Raw genomic sequence first — 16981 nt, 5'->3', positions numbered from 1 at the left:
TTGGTGTTAACAGATGGTGAAATTTTATAATTATAGTATAGAGAATGCTGGAAAGACTCTCTCTAGGCGCGGACGTCTGGGAAAAGCGTGTTTTTCGGTGGTAATTCTAATTACATTGCCAATGTGTTTTCTTAGAACCATAAAAGTAAACACCACTTGCCGTACATTCATTTGCATCGCATTGTTTTATTGTAAGTTATGGAGGAGGATCTATTTATGTGACTTAAATTTGTAATGTTGGAAAGGCTCTCATTGGGCGCGGACGCCTAAAAAAGCGTGTTGTTTGGTGGTGATTCTAATGTTGTGGTTGTGTTGTTTTTTTTTTGGTTGTGTGTGGTTGTGTTGTGGTTGTTTTTTGGTTGTGTTGTGGTTGTTTTTTGGTTGTGTTGTGGTTGTGTTGTGGCTGTGTTGTGGTTGTGTTTTTGTTGTGGTTGTGTTGCAGTTGTGGTTGTGGTTGTGTTGTGGTTGTGTTGTGTTTGTGGTTGTGGTTGTGGTTGTGGTTGTGTTGTGGTTGTGTTGTGGTTGTGTTGTGGTTGTGTTGTGTTTGTGTTGTGGTTGTGTTGTGGTTGTGTTGTGGTTGTGGTTGTGGTTGTGGTTGTGTTTGTGTTGTGGTTGTGTTGTGGTTGTGTTGTGGTTGTGTTGTGGTTGTGTTGTGTTGTGTTGTGGTTGTGTTGTGGTTGTGTTGTGGTTGTGTTGTGGTTGTGTTGTGGTTGTGTTGTGGTTGTGTTGTGGTTGTGTTGTGTTTGTGGTTGTGTTTTTTTGTGTTTGTGTTGTTTTTGTTTGTTTTGTTCTGTTCCAAAGTTGGTACATTTAAAAAAGATTTACCGTGGCGGAGCACGGGATGCAGCTAGTCTATAATATAATCGGGCAAGTAGTGTGTCAGTCCTTCCTTCCGTCATCGCTATAGCTTTTGGAACCATAAAAGTAATCATTCGCACCATGCAGTGCTTTTCAGTGCACCGCAGTGTCTTATTATAAGTAATAGAGTAGGGTTTGTTTATATAGCGGCATAGAGCTATTTTATAATTGCCACGGTTTTTACTCTTTCGCATAACGTCAAGAAAATATTAAATACACGCAAACTGCTAAAACGTATTAAAAAGATTAATGTCAAATATCATTTTCGTTTAGGTTCCCAGAAAAAGTGGATACATTTCCATAAAAGTAGGTCGAAAAAACTAATTAATTCAACTTTTTTTTTGTGGTAATTTTTTCAAGGGAGGTAATTTGAAAATATATTTAACTCAACAATAATTTAAGTTAATCTTTTTTTTTATTACTACCGCATTGATTAGTCTATGTTAAGGTTCATAATTAAAAGAGAAAAATGTTAAGATTATTTATACTATTTTCTAATTAGTCTATCATTTCTCAAAATCACTATTTTTTGTTTTTGTTTTTTGGTGTTAACAGATGGTGAAATTTTATAATTATAGTATAGAGAATGCTGGAAAGACTCTCTCTAGGCGCGGACGCCTGGGAAAAGCGTGTTTTTCGGTGGTAATTCTAATTACATTGCCAATGTGTTTTCTTAGAACTATAAAAGTAAACACCACTTGCCGTACATTCATTTGCATCGCATTGTTTTATTGTAAGTTATGGAGTAGGATCTATTTATGTGACTTAAATTTTTAATGTTGGAAAGGCTGTCTTTGGGCGCGGACGCCTAAAAAAGCGTGTTCTTTGGTGGTGATTCTAATGTTGTGGTTGAGTTGTTGTTTTTTTTTGGTTGTGTTGTGGTTGTGTTGTGGTTGTTTTTTGGTTGTGTTGTGGTTGTTTTTTGGTTGTGTTGTGGTTGTGTTGTGGTTGTGTTGTGGTTGATTTTTGGTTGTGTTGTGGTTGTTTTGTGGTTGCGTTGTGGCTGTGTTGTGGTTGTGTTTTTGTTGTGGTTGTGGTTGTGTTGTAGTTGTGGTTGTGGTTGTGTTGTGGTTGTGTTGTGGTTGTGTTGTGGCTGTGTTGTGGTTGTGTTGAAGTTGTGGTTGTGTTGTGGTTGTGTTGTAGTTTTGTTGTGGTTGTGTTGTGGTTGTGGTTGTGTTGTGGTTGTATTGTGGTTGTGTTGTAGTTTTGTTGTGGTTGTGTTGTGGTTGTGTTGTGGTTTTGTTGTGGTTGTGTTGTGGTTGTGTTGTGGTTGTGTTGTGGTTTTGTTGTGGTTGTGTTGTGGTTGTGTTGTGGTTGTGTTGTGGTTGTGTTGTGGTTGTGTTGTGTTTGTGGTTGTGTTTTTTGTGTTTGTGTTGTTTTTGTTTGTTTTGTTCTTTTCCAAAGTTGGTACATTTAAAAAAGATTTACCGTGGCGGAGCACGGGATGCAGCTAGTCTATAATATAATCGGGCAAGTAGTGTGTCAGTCCTTCCTTCCGTCATCGCTATAGCTTTTGGAACCATAAAAGTAATCATTCGCACCATGCTGTGCTTTTCAGTGCACCGCAGTGTCTTATTATTAGTATTAGAGTAGGGTTTGTTTATATAGCGGCATAGAGCTATTTTATAAATGCCACTGTGTTTACTCTTTTGCATAACTTAAATAAAATATTAAATACACGCACATGACTAAAACATATTTAAAAAATCAATGTTAAATATCATTTTCGTTTATATTCCTAGAAAAAATGGATATATTTTTATGAAAGTAGGTCAAAGAAACTAATTAATTCAACTTTTTTTTGGTAATTTTTTGCAAGGGAGGTAATTTGAAAATATATTTAACTCATCAATTCCATTCTAAGTTAATTTTTTTTTATTACTACCGCATTGATTACTATATGTTAAGGTTCATAATTAAAAGAGAAAAATGTTAAGATTATTAATATTATTTATTATCATTTTCTAATTAGTCTATGATTTCTCAAAAAATCACTATCTTTTTGCTTTTGTTTTTCGGTGTTATGAAAACAGATGGTGAAATTAGACTTTTTGAGAAGAATGGAAAGGCTGTCTCTGAGCGCGGACGTATGGGAAAAAGTGTTTTATTTTTTAATATTCAACTCACTCTCAATAATTTAAGTTAATTTTTGTTATTACTTCCACATTGATTATTATATGTAAAGGTTCATAAGTAAAATAGAAAAATGTTAAGGTTATTTATATTATTTTCTAATAAGTCTATGATCTCTCAAAATCACTATTTTTTGTTTTTGTTTTTCGGTGTTAACAGATGGTGAAATTTTAGGATTATAGTATAGAGAAGGCTGAAAAGGCTCTTTCTGGGCGCGGACGCCTGGGAAAAGCGTGTTTTTCGGTGGTGATTCTAATTACATTACCAATGTGTTTTCTTAGAACCATAAAAGTAAACGCCACTTGCCGTACATTTATTTGCATCGCATTGTTTTATTGTAAGTTATGGAGTAGGATCTATTTATGTGACTTAAATAAAGGCTCTCTTTGGGCGCGGACGCCTAAAAAAGCGTGTTGTTTGGTGGTGATTCTAATGTTGTGGCTGTGGTTGTGTTGTGGTTGTGTTGTGGTTGTGTTGAGGTTGTGTTGTGGTTGCGTTGTGGTTGTGTTGTGGTTGCGTTGAGGTTGTGTTGTGGTTGTGTTGAGGTTGTGTTGTGGTTGTGTTGTGGTTGTGATGTGATTGTGTTGTGGTTGTGTTGTGTTTGTGTTGTGTTTTGTTTGTGTTGTGGTTGTGTTGTGGTTGCGTTGTGGTTGTGTTGTTGTGTTGTGTTGTGTTTGTGTTGTGGTTGTGTTGTGTTTTGTTTGTATTGTGGTTGAGTTGTGGTTGCGTTGTGGTTGTGTTGTTGTGTTGTGTTGTGGTTGTGTTGTGGTTGTGTTGTGGTTGTGTTGTGGTTGTGTTTTGTTTGTATTGTGGTTGTGTTGTGGTTGCGTTGAGGTTGTGTTGTTGTGTTGTGTTGTGGTTGTGTTGTGGTTGTGTTGTGGTTGTGTTTTGTTTGTGTTTATGTTTGTGTTGTGTTTTTGTTCGTTTTGTTCTGTTCCAAAAATGTACATTTAAAAAGATTTACCGTGGCGGAGCACGGGATGCAGCTAGTATAGATATATATAGATATATATATATATATATATATATATATATATATATATATATATATATATATATATATATATATATATATATATATATATATATATATATATATATATGTATATATATATATATATATACATGTGTGTGGAGTTTCTTCCAGGCATCTCTTCGGGGGGGGGGGGGGGGGCGAAGCCCCCTGAAAACTTTTTACCGCCCCCCCCCCCCCCCCCCCCCCCCCGAACGAAATGAAATTTATATAATTTATATATAGAAAATATATACGTTTAACAGTGTCCGCCCCCCCCCCCCCCCGAAGAAAGTCTACGCCCCCCCCCCCCCCGAAAATTTCAAGTGCCCCCCCCCCCCGGAGAAAAAAGTCTGGAAGAAACACTGCTCGCTCAACGTCAACAACAAATGCAGAACTAATTGTATTGATTGAAGAAGCAGTAACAATCAATTTAATGATAGCCCATGACGTTCTGATTATAATCAGCAGCAATAAAACGCGTTTTAACACTCTAAGAAAATGTAGAATTCAAATGCATTGTCAAAAAAATTCAATCAGGATCTATACTATAACTAAATGTGGTCTCTTTTACTGTATGGCTTGGAGCTAGATTACAGACAGTGGAGAATGAAATAAGAGCATGGAAAAAAGTGGTGGTTAGTGGCTTAGGGATTCAAGAATCCGTGATATTTAGTTCTCTTTAATATAGTTCAGTGATCCAGGTAAGATGTAATGCAATCAATCAAAAGTATCTGATCTCTCACGTTGAAGTTGAGAGAATCGTAAGAATCTTACAAAGAACTCGTCGCGTCTTTTTTTTTTAACAAAACTGGCTATTGAAATTGTACATTACGCGTTAATACACTTGGTTTCTTTACTAAGTGTACAAATACTTGCGATTTTTGTTAGCGAAAAAAGCGCCCCCCACCCCCACACACACTCATCACAACCATCTTGGACAAAGTTTGTAGAGCGGTTTTTAACGTAACTAACTTTTTTTTAAATGTTACACAATTATACAATGCACAGTACAATTCGTTTCTTTCTGAGAGCTAAAGGTTGTTTACTCAGAATCCTGTGTAATTTTGCTATTTTATTTAGCCTAAAAGCGCCCCCCTGCACCATCTTGATAAAAGTCACTAACGTATTTTACAGTTCGACAATCGTACAAACGTTTTAATACAATTGGTTTCTTTTAATAGTGGTAGCGTTTATCGACTCAACAATCTAGTGTAAATTCTTCCGTTTTAAGTCTCGAAAAAGCGCCCCCCCCCCCCCCCCCCCATCTAGGAAAAGCTTCAAAGCGGTTTTGCCGGTCACTGTTTCTTAAGAGTATATGTTTTACAATAAAAAATCAAGGTAGAAAACAGTTAAATCAGTATGTAAAGGCGTGTAGCCATTACATTTCTTAACTTAGACAGTTTATAATTCAAAACTGCAGCATAAAATCAGCTTTAAAAAAAATTTCCCACCCCTTTTGGCGCCCCCATAGGGTCGGCGCCCGGGGCGGCCGCCCCCCCCCCGCCCCCCCCCCCCTAGCTACGCCTCTGACTGTTGATGGAGAAAAGTACATGAGTGGCATAAAGAAAAGCTTGGTTAGACAAGCGAATGAGAAAAACATTCTACAACCAATGTTCCTGCATTGTATTATTCACCAGCAAACTTTGTGTGTTGAATTGAATATATGGACATTAGCTGTGTACTGAATCCTGTGGTGAAGATGGCACATTGGCTCAACCATAGATAGTTCAGAGACACCACAATAAGATGGCTGTAAGAAACTGGCCCCCGAACTGATATTCAATAGTTAATGCAGCACTCCGACTGAAAAGTTTGGAGACCCCTGATCTAAAGTATGTCCTTCGTGTATCGCCTAGCTACATTTACCTTCCTAGGCTACACTCAGAAAGTAACTTCAAAAGTGTCCATCGAAATCATGCCCTTCGTGTGTCGCCAGTATGCACTTACCTGTTCTCCATTCCACCCTAGTAATGGGGCCCTGCCTTCATAAGTGTTAATTTAAATAGAAAGCATGTCCTTAAGGTGTGTCTTGGCCGAGCAGCAAGCAGCGTTGGTAGATCTATACTTCAGTGGGACACGACTAAGTGGAATTATGGAGTGAATGTAATAGGGTGGGGGTGGGGCTGCATTAATTTTTGTTGTTGTTATACTGTATGTTTTTCCTTCTATTATATTTGTGTATATATATATATATGTATATATATATATATATGTATATGTATATATATATATATATATATATATATATATATATATATATATATATATATATATATATATACATATACAACAATGAAGAAATTAACCAATTATCCAACTATCCAGCTATCCAACTATCAACTATCCAACATTCCAACAATCTAACACTCCAAAAATCCCACTATCCAACAATCCAACAACCAAATTATCTGATTATCCAACCATCCAACAATCCAACAATCTAAGCCCAGGGCATGCCATTCCTGTGCAGCATGGTAACATGCCGCATCTAATCTGTCAACACGACGTACGTCTGTCAGTCGCTACAAGGCAGCGCGTACCTCCTAGAAGACCCAACTTTGACACCGTGTTCATGCCCCCCCCCCCCCCCTTCTATACACACTATCGGCATGATTCTGTTGTTAAGTGCCGAATATTATAGAACTCGATTGATTTCTGTTTGATTATTTCACGGCTTCTGTGGGTGTTTAACTTGCTTGATCCTAGTTACCGTACTGATTATTTTAATTAGTTTTTGTATGAATGTTATCGAAAGGTAAACCTTTGTGGTAGGTACGCCATGGTCGAGTGGGGTAGAACGTGATATATCTGAAACGGAAGGCACGAGTTCGGTACCTCGCTCGAATACATAGACCTGACCTATGACACACATGTAACCAGTTGATTGGCAGGTGGAAATAAATGGGTCACGTCTGCAGGCAACTTGGGTGGGAAATGCTGGTACTTCTAAGTCCTCTCGCCGTCTGCCCGGCTTATGAGCATAAGTTGAGAAGGTTACGAGATAATTCAATTAGTCGTAATGGGCAGTGTTTCTTTCAGACATTTTTACACGGGGGGGGGGGGAGGGGGGCACTTGAATCTTTCGTGGGGAGGGGCTAAATTTTCCGTGAGGGGAGTGGGCGAACACTGGCAAAAGTATATATTGTCTACATAAATTATATTTTGTACGGGGGGTGGGGGGGGGGGGTGGACGTGTTTCGGGGAAGTGGCACCACACACCCCCTCCCACACACACACACACACGAATAAATGCCTGAAATAAACACTGTTAAAGGGTCATTTGTAACAGACGTCACGCAACCTTAACCGATTTTGTAATAATCAAACTTTCGCCACAAAAAGCACGATCCCCTCTCTTGCTAAATGATGTGGTAGAGAAATTTTCGCTCAATGCAATTATTGTGTTGACATTATGCAATCTGCCTTGCGCTAAACGGCTAACGATGAAAAAAAGGACATTTGTAACACGAACCGATCTCGATTTTACAAACGGTTTTTTTTTTTAAATGTCAAGTTAATGATGCTACTGAAAGCTCACCTCTGACTGTGAGGGTATACATGTTGACACGTGACACAGTCGACAACACACGTGACCGGACCAACTAGATGTTGGATATGACAAAGATTGTTGGGCTTAGAATGTCGTAGTATATAGAGTATCATTCAGACATTGTTTCTCCGGCGGAGGGGGTGCGGGCACACAATTATATTATATAATATAAATTTAATATTTTTTTCTATTACGGAGGGCGGGGGGGGGGGCGGTGGACGTGCCTGAAAAAAAAAACATAGGTAGATGCAGAGAGCAGTATTGGGATTTATTCGTTTGTGATATATTGTGTGTAGTACGAGAATGGAGCAAAAGTGGGATGAAGCAGGTCTAGACGAAAGAATGTGACGTATTTCTCGTTGACTGACGTCAGTCTGCTTTTCTTTATGGAATTGCATCCACAGCCTTTGTCTATCCAACTCGGCTATTCCTTTGTCAAAATAAAGAAATAGGCCTACATTGAATTAACTTTCTTTTCCAATTATTTATGGAGATGGAGAGTAAGCATTGATTTAAACGGATTATACAACATATTAATTAATTCCGTTATTGGATTGTTTATAATTAAATGCAGCTAAAACTTTGCTTATATTATGTGGTCTGAATGACGCTATGAATGATAACTATATCCATAAACCATTGGGTCTCATTTAACTTTCATCTGTTGCTTCTGATGATTATTTGATTAAATAGTGTGTTGTTTTGGAGGTTGGGTGTGTTTGAATAACAACTAAAGTGTTTCACACATTAAATTAAAATTTAAAAAGGCCTGCTTTATGGCTCAATACGTGCTCCGCTTTTTAATTTTAGAAACGCAATTTCTTTGACACTTAGACGGACCGCTTGGTTGCTGTATGGATTGCTCGCGATGTAAACAATTAACTCTTCGCTGTCTCGTAGATCTAGATCTACTTAGTGTCTTCAGTGACGAATGACTACAGCGCATTCGACCATCGATTTAAAATGTGAAGATGTACGTTTTCCGGTTCTGGAATTCATTTTAATAGTAGGTGTTATGAAGAATTTACTTAAGACTTAAGACTTAAGATAAATTTAGAAAGGCTCAGTGGTTTAACTTTGATAGGCTACCGCTGGCGCTGATCACTAGGCCGTAGCCGTAGTCTTAGTTGATTTTTCATTTTTTAATCATCGGGGTTCATCATATTCACATTCTTCAGTCAGTTCAGTTACTGAGACTGACAGAAACAGGTCACCGGAGTGGCTGGGTTACCATTACCAGGGTTATCTAGATTAGCTTTAGCTCATTAATTAGCTGCTGGGCAGCTACTGAGCCTGAGCTAGAATGAAGAATTAGATTCTAAGATCTAGGCCTAGCTAGATCTATGTACTGTAGTACTTGTACTAAGTAAGTAGTATCATCATCATGTAATGTACATGTAGCAAGATTTGCTAATATAAACAGTGGTCAGCTGTAAATTTGAGTGGTTTCCCCTGAACCGCTAGCTAAAATGTTACCAAAAGTCTTAAACATGATGGCTGCTAAATGAGCTTGGTTGCATCTGATGAAAACATCTCTAATCTGCTACCAAGTATTGTAGGGCATAATTATATTTAGAAAGGGGTCATCCATAAATGAAGTCACTTTTTGGGCAATTTTTACCTCCCCATCTCCCCTCCATGACACATCATCACAAACACCCAGGACCCAGCTTCCCCCCCCCCTAAAATGACTTGACACCTCAGCCTTCAACCCCCTCATTACTGTTTTATAGTGTAAAAGTGTGGCATCACACTATCTGAACCCCCCCCCCCCATCACACACCATCACAAAATTACAGAGTCCACCCTATGAGTGTGACATCATTTATAGATGACCCCTTATTTCAGTTGTAATAATGCATTCATGAAATTGATTAGCAGCAGACATTTTCTTATTACTCTTTTTTACTGTATAACATTTAAGAATTACCCCCTTACAGTTGATGCAAGTGAAGATTTATCATGTGTGGGCATGCGAGCAATGTAGTGGAATAGACTGCTGTATCCTACACCTGTATTTACATACACTTTAACTAAATATATAACTCAGCATGAGTGTCAAGTATTTATTTAACTTCAATCGTCGCACCATGAAAGACAGATTATCTGTTAACTACAGGTATAGTTGAAAATGCATTTTGATTTCACATTTCTCCATATGAATATGTATTGTAATTTTTATTTTGGCTTTTTGTTGTTTCCATATCTATTTGCACACACAATTTTGGTGTACTGTTTAAAGTTAAATGTAATCATTGACAATGAAGGAAAATGTTTGATTGGTCTGATTTAAATGTATTTCACCATTTAGAGATTACTCCCTGTGTAATCTTTTACAAAAAGGCTCTTATTTTACTAATTTAAAATATTTTTACTAAGTTTTGCATTGATCCTTATGTAGGGCAGAATCTGCATGTATTTTATTCTTCTTTAAACTTTAATTATAATTTGTTTATCCCTTAGCAGTACATCAAGGCATGGTTTAAAAGTAAACAATGGCATCAAGTCATTGTGTTTTTGTTTCTATGTGTTAGCAAGTGTGTGTTTTCCTTAAAGCTATAGCCACTCTTTTGATCACATGTTTACCCACCATGAATATCATGATGTGTTGAAATTTGTGTCTATTTACAGTCACTTCCTTATAATGTAGTGACTTTGTTGATTTCTGAAGTTGTGTGGACTGATCCTTGTCTTTTTTACTTATGTCACTATCTTGCCTCATCTCCATCCAGCTCTAATGAGTACCCAACCATTTCCCTCATGAGTCATAACAACTCAGTTTTTACTACAGGGTCAAACAAAAACAGCTTTATTTATATTAGTCATGGTTGACATTATTTATACTTTCCTTGTTGAGTTATATAGAATATTTGATTTGTTGTATACATATATGATGAATGAAGCTGAGATTTTGAGTAATTGCACTAATGAGGCATTGTTTCACTTAAAAAGCAAATATCACCACCTTATAGCTCATGATGTATTTAGGATAGCTGCACAATTGGGTGGCCTAGTTTATAATACATAGAGGATGTTACTTTAATTGTTCTAATAATAATAGCGTAGGTTCAACAAAGAAATATTGTGTTGTTTTTTTTTTGCTTGTACCACTGTTAGGGCTAGTGTTTGTGTAGTGTTTGGGTTAATGTCTGTGTGGTGTTAGTAGCAAAAACTTAGGTGTGACATGTTTTTACTAGAGCCATTTGTTCTAAAATCTCAACAGTACATAGCTTCATACGTGTATGGTAAATTTGTTTTTTGATTTTTTCACTCTGCAGGGTCAACTCAGTTAAAATGCAGACCCCAGCCACACACTTGAAAGCTCAGTCCTTGTCAGTGCTACAGAATAGGGCAGATCAGAGCACCTGTGGTCACCCCAGCAGTAGCGGCCAGGCTGCTGTTGTGGATGAGATCAGAAACCAGTTCAAAAACTGTTTCCACCACACGCTGGGGGAGTCCCAGCTTCACAAGGCGGCGTTTGAGGGGGATGCCGCCAGACTGCAGCAATTGCTGGCTGAGATAGACGCTGACCCTGAGAGGATGAGCATCATCAACCAGCGCAACCGTCTTGGCTGCACACCTATACGTTTGGCTGCCACAGGTTGGTTGGTGTGTCTGTGGATTGGTTGGTGTGTATGTGGGTTGGCTTCCGCAGGTTAGTTGGTGTGCCTGCAACCATTTTTAATTGTATTTACAAATATTGTTAACTTTGTAAGTCTTGTACTGAATTATTATTTTTGTAATTGTACTATTTAAAGCCTGATTGGCAGATGAAATACAGTTCATCTATTTTATTGACATTGATGTGTGGCCAGCACCATGTCCAGCCACCTTTACTTTTCTCAAATCCCCCTTATTGGTAGTAGGAATCTAGTATTTCATTAAATTAAAGCAATGTGAGCAAACTTCAGATATCGGGTTATTTTTTCTTCTGTTCTCAATTTAATATAGATCTAGAAGGGGTTTCCTCTAACACAATTACATATCACATGTCATCTATGAGCCATATGGCTATTGACTCCACCATCTTTTCTTTCTGGATTTGTTTCCATGGCCCTTATCCATCCAAGAACAATCTGCAAAGCAGCAGTTGTTTGATTTTGGAGTTTTCTCTCTAAGATTGGTCCCAGGTTCCACTTAATGAGCCTCAAAAGCCCAAGAATCTGAACTCATGATTTTTAAAGTTTGCCATTATATGCTGTCCGAGGTTTTAGACTTTGTATTGGATAATGCTGTTCCTTGTAAACTAAGAACATTTTACCATGTCTCATCCCCCAGGAGGCCATCTGGAGTGCCTTAACTTGTTGATTGACGCTGGGGCCAGTATTGACACAGTGGATGTCAAGTGTCAAACCCCTCTCTTTGTGGCAGTCAAAAATCACAGACTGGACTGTGCCAGGAGGTTGTTGGAAGCTGGGGCGTGCCCGGAGGGGGATCCAGGAAATTCATCCACTCCGCTTTATGTAGCTTTCATGAATATGGATGTCAGATATGTTCTGGTGAGAAATATTTACACTTTCTACAGGTATCAGTGCTTATTAAATTACATTATTTCAAGACAGCCAAGCTGTTTAAATTTAAACAGTTAAATTTATGTTATAACAGTTTGGTTTGATTTATATGATATTTTTATTTAACCCTTAAAGCGCGCCAAGCCACGATCTTGACTTATAACGCGTAAGGCCATGTAGCTCACGCTTTAAAGATAAGCCATATGAATTTGAATGGCTGTTTTCACTAACAATACTTTTATCTTACTGTCAGTGACTTGATTGTTGATTCAAATCAGGGTTAAGGCTAGTTATATGGGATTCAAATATTGGTATCAGATATAAAATCTCTATAAATGTGTGGGTCTTGCTAATCAGCAATCACCATTGTTTCTACCTTGATTTGCACCTGTCCGCTGATGTTCACTCACCCAGTTGCTGCTGGAGTACGGGGCAGATCCTGACCAGCTGAGACATGTCAGTAAGGTGGCACACAACACGTACAACCCAAAGTGTTCCTCCCTAGATGCCGCCACTGAGTACCTGGTCGGAGCTACCGATGTTTACACAGCCGTCAAAGCTCTGTTGATACGAGGCTGTCGGTCTGAGAGTAAGTGTTACGTGGGTGTTGGTCTGATAGTGTTACGTGGGTGTTGGTCTGACAGTAAGTGATACGTGGGTGTTGGTCTGAGAGTAAGTGTTACGTGGGCGTTGGTCTGAGAGTAAGTGATACGTGGGTGTTGGTCTGAGAGTAAGTGATACGTGGGTGTTGGTCTGGGAGTAAGTGAGTGTTGTGTGAGTGTTGGTCTGAGAGTAAGTGATACGTGGGTGTTGGTTTGACAGTGATACGTGGGTGTTGGTCTGAGAGTAAGTGATATGTGGGTGTTGGTCGGAGAGTAAGTGATACGTGGGTGTTGGTCTGAGAATAAGTGATACGTGGGTGTTGGTCTGAGAATAAGTGATACATGGGTGTTGGTCTGAGAGTAAGTGATACGTGGGTGTTGGACTGAGAGTAAGTGATACGTGGGTGTTGGTCTGAGAGTAAGTGATACGTGGGTGTTGGTCTGAGAATAAGTGATATGTGGGTGTTGGTCTGAGAATAAGTGATACGTGGGTGTTGGTCTGAGAGTAAGTGATACGTGGGTGTTGGTCTGACAGTAAGTGATACATGGGTGTTGGTCTGAGAGTAATACGTAGGTGTTGGTCTGAGAGTAAGTGATACGTGGGTGTTGGTCTGAGAGTAAGTGCTACGTGGGTGTTGGTCTGAGAGTAAGTGATACGAGGTTGTTGGTCTGAGAGTAATACGTGGATGTTGGTCTGAGAGTGATACGTTGCTGTCGGTATATGGGTAATATGTCTTAAGTTTTGTTTGGCCAAGATAATATTCCTAATACATAACATTGTGGTCAAATTTCTTGTTTTAGACCTGATCTACCACAACTGTACCGTGACTTTACCACAACTGTACCATGACTTATGTTTTAGATCTGATCTACCACAACTGTGTGTACCACGACAGAGACCAGCTGGTTGACCTGCTCTACCACTTTGGGTTGGGCACCAATGGCCGAGACATCAACAACAGGCTGGCCACTGAGCTAAACCTGAGGAACAGGGCGGAACAAAAGATCAAGTTCTATGCAGGTTAGTACTGTAGCACTTCTAAACATGAGGAACAGAGCGGAACAAAAAATCAAATTCTATGCAGGTCAGTACTGTAGCACTTCTAAACTTGAGGAACAGAGCGGAACAAAAAATCAAATTCTATGCAGGTTTGTACTGTAGCACTTCTAAACTTGAGGAACAAAAAAATCAAATTCTATGCAGGTTAGTACTGTAACACTTCTAAACATGAGGAACAGAGCGGAACAAAAAATCAAATTCTATGCAGCTTAATACTGTAGCACTTCTAAACTTTAGGAACAAAGCGGAACAAAAAATTAAATTCTATGCAGGTTAGTACTGTAGCACTTCTAAACTTGAGGAACAAAGAGGAACAAAAAATCAAATTCTATGCAGGTTAGTACATTTAGCCTACATGTTTGGAATTGATAAATTTTATCTACTGTACTTCTGGATTGTGAGCTACTTCAACTGTTGCCATTGGTAACCCATCTTTCTCGTGTCTTCTTAAGCATCTTATCTCCAGTGTTTCCTTATACTTTCTTTTTTGTCTAGGTTTTTTTTTCGTTGTTTTTTTTCTGGTTGCAATTTTTCTCAATGTGTGGCCAAACCATATCTATTCAAAAGTTTTCTTATTTTTACTTTGGAAAATTTTATTGAAGAACCTAATTATTATTTTTTAAATAAGATGTTTAGTCTCCATTTTTAAAGCTCTGTTCTTTTAATGACACGAAGTTGATAATTTAGTTAACTATTTGGTTACGTTAAAAAACTCTTGTCTTATATTATGTTGACATGGTTATAATTTAGTTAATTATTCACTTACTTTAAAAATTCTAACTTTGTATTATGTTGACATATGTTAATAATTTAGTTAATTATTTAGTTACTTCAAAAAATTCTTGTCTTGTATTATGTTGACATGAAGTTAATAATTTTCCAGAAAACCCCAGAAGTTTGCTGTCTTCGTGTCGGCTGACCATTTTTTCCTGTTTGCCCAGGCCTAGAATAAACTTGGACATGCTAGACTTACTTCCCCTGCCAACTTCTCTCATCTCATATTTAAAATTTAATGATTTGTGACTTTTGTTGTATTAATTTTTTTTAAACAAATAAACCCATGATTTAGGTTGAATACAATTATTACACTGGTGTCATCAATGTATTTTATTTTCACCCATTTATAATCTATTTAGGAGACAATATAATTTTTAAAATCTGTAAATAGTGAAGTTAACTCTAAAAGACGTCTCTTGATCTGGCCACTCAATAATGTATCATTCAAAGGGAAGTAATTGTCCGAGTGTTATTAAGTCATTCTAAGGGACATAATTTGATAATTTGTATCTTAGACTGTTCAGTGTTGGCACTTGTATAGACTATGTTGTTGTTTTTTTTTTAAGTTCTCCACTTTTTGTTTTATTTATTTTGTACATGTGACTTGTCAAAAGCTAGTAAAATTAAAATGTAATTATTTCATTCATGTTTTAAAATAAATTGAATTAAATATATTATTTTTTATCTTACTTTATGGCTCTGTAGGACACAACAAAATGTAAACAAATTTTATTTTCCTTATCCAACCACCATAGCAATGTAAACAGTGGCCCTACCATAATATGTTCCCCAAAAGACAAGTTGTAATCATCCACTAACTTGACAATCTAAACTTGCTAATATTTGTATAAGAATTTAGATCCATCATTTTAAGTTATAAACTGAATATTTTTTTAATTTATCTTAATACTTTCAACTGTTACTGATTAATTGGTGCTCTTATTAAAATGTACTTATTGTGATGTTATTTATAGCACTTTCTATACCCAAGACATTCTTGCATCCATTATATTTCATGTGATGCGCTTTTTGTTATATTCACATAAGCTACCCTTCATACATTACTTGATGTAAATTTGTGATTATTTTTTATCACCTCTGCTTGAACCTACTATAAATACTTTGTGGAAACAGATGATTGAAGATACTGATATCCGATAATAGACTCTTCTTAAGATAGGTGTGGTCAGTTGTTAGTAGTATTGTAATCTCGACTAGTTTTATGGTAAGAAATTGGGTTAGGTGAGTTAGGCGCATTGTTGGACTAGGGATAGGGTTAGCACATTAGCAAGCCATGAGTGTATTTTAGTTAATTACCAGTAACCTAAAACCCCCTTTTAAGAAGATTCTATTATCAGACACTGGTATAAAAAAATCCACCGTGGATGCCAGCCTGAATGTCAAGGTCAATTAACAGATGGAAATTGTAGATATTTTTTTTTCTCAGCAGACATTATTTTCACTTTTATACTCGTTAAAAACTTTTTTATATTTTATCTTATATTATGTGCAATATACAATTACTACAGCCTTAAACTTGTATTTTAGTCATCGTTGCATTTAATTCTTTTATATCTGTCACATTGTAAAAGTGTTGGTAGAAAACCAGATTAAAAATGTACAAGTGTTGTTTTTTTTAAGGATTTTTTTTTTAAGATTTTAGATAAATGAAATATTGCCAGACTACATAATGTGACAAAGTTGATTAACTCCCACTTCAGAAAGTTTCCTCTGGCCATTTTTTTTATATCAAATACAATTTTATTGAAGTTTTCATTTAAATTTTATTTTAATGAAGAAAAGTATGTATAATTACTAAATGTAAACAGGGCTCATTTTAAAAGTTCTATTTTAAGACAAGTATGAACCTTAAAATTCTAAGTAAACCATGAAGCACCAGAAGAGATTCCATTATACCAGCAGCTCAAAAATATCCTATCTCATAGCATGTGATTTTATTTGTTTCTGTGTGATTGTAATCAAAACAAATTGTGTTCAGCTATTTTAAGCATAAGTATTATACTTTATAACATCTGCAAGTATTTGAATTCATGAAATAGGACTGATTTGTTTGAGTTATGAGTTTTAAGATTTTTATTTTACCTTAATGTTGATTAACACAAGCATAGTCATATAAAACATTGACATTTGCACACTGCAACAAAAAATCTGTCAGTTTAAATAACCTACACTGGAGTTCATCAGCCGTTTCAGCCCTTGTTAGTTATCCTTGCCTACCTACCCCCTTAATGAGTTTACCAGTATCAAATCATCAGCTACAGACCCAACCCTAGATATAATCCTAACCCATTAATTAAAGTATCTTTATATATGAAACCAGCTATGCAAGAGTGCAGGTTTGGTTAACTGATAAGAACCATAACATGTGTTGTTTACCCACCTTACTTTGATATTCTGTATTACAAATTCCAATAAAACTTAGCAAGACTTTGTAATGTTCGTGTGTTTCTGTTT

The 16981-nt window shown here is 37.0% G+C and overlaps 1 protein-coding gene across 3 annotated transcripts; it reads left to right on the top strand.

Annotated features, from left to right (window-relative positions):
* Positions 1-8418: 8418 nt before the first annotated feature.
* LOC131929526 (ankyrin repeat and SOCS box protein 12-like) lies at positions 8419-16949 on the top strand. 3 transcript variants are annotated; one of them, XM_059285773.1, is made up of 7 exons: positions 8419-8562; positions 9497-9675; positions 10835-11157; positions 11835-12055; positions 12482-12656; positions 13532-13690; positions 14613-16949. In XM_059285773.1, the coding sequence occupies exons 2-7, from the start codon at positions 9608-9610 to the stop codon at positions 14750-14752; spliced, it is 1086 nt and encodes a 361-aa protein (XP_059141756.1). In that variant the 5' UTR covers positions 8419-8562; positions 9497-9607; the 3' UTR covers positions 14753-16949. The 3 variants fall into 3 exon arrangements, with proteins under 3 accessions (XP_059141756.1, XP_059141758.1, XP_059141757.1); XM_059285774.1 differs by having other exon boundaries at positions 8466-8529; XM_059285775.1 differs by lacking the exon at positions 9497-9675.
* The last annotated feature ends 32 nt before the right edge of the window (positions 16950-16981 follow it).

This window comes from Physella acuta, unplaced genomic scaffold (genome assembly GCF_028476545.2).
Source record: "Physella acuta isolate Inbredline_101_S28 unplaced genomic scaffold, ASM2847654v3 ptg001645l, whole genome shotgun sequence".
NCBI classification, from domain to species: domain Eukaryota; kingdom Metazoa; phylum Mollusca; class Gastropoda; family Physidae; genus Physella; species Physella acuta.
This window is presented reverse-complemented; position numbering and strand designations above follow the sequence as displayed.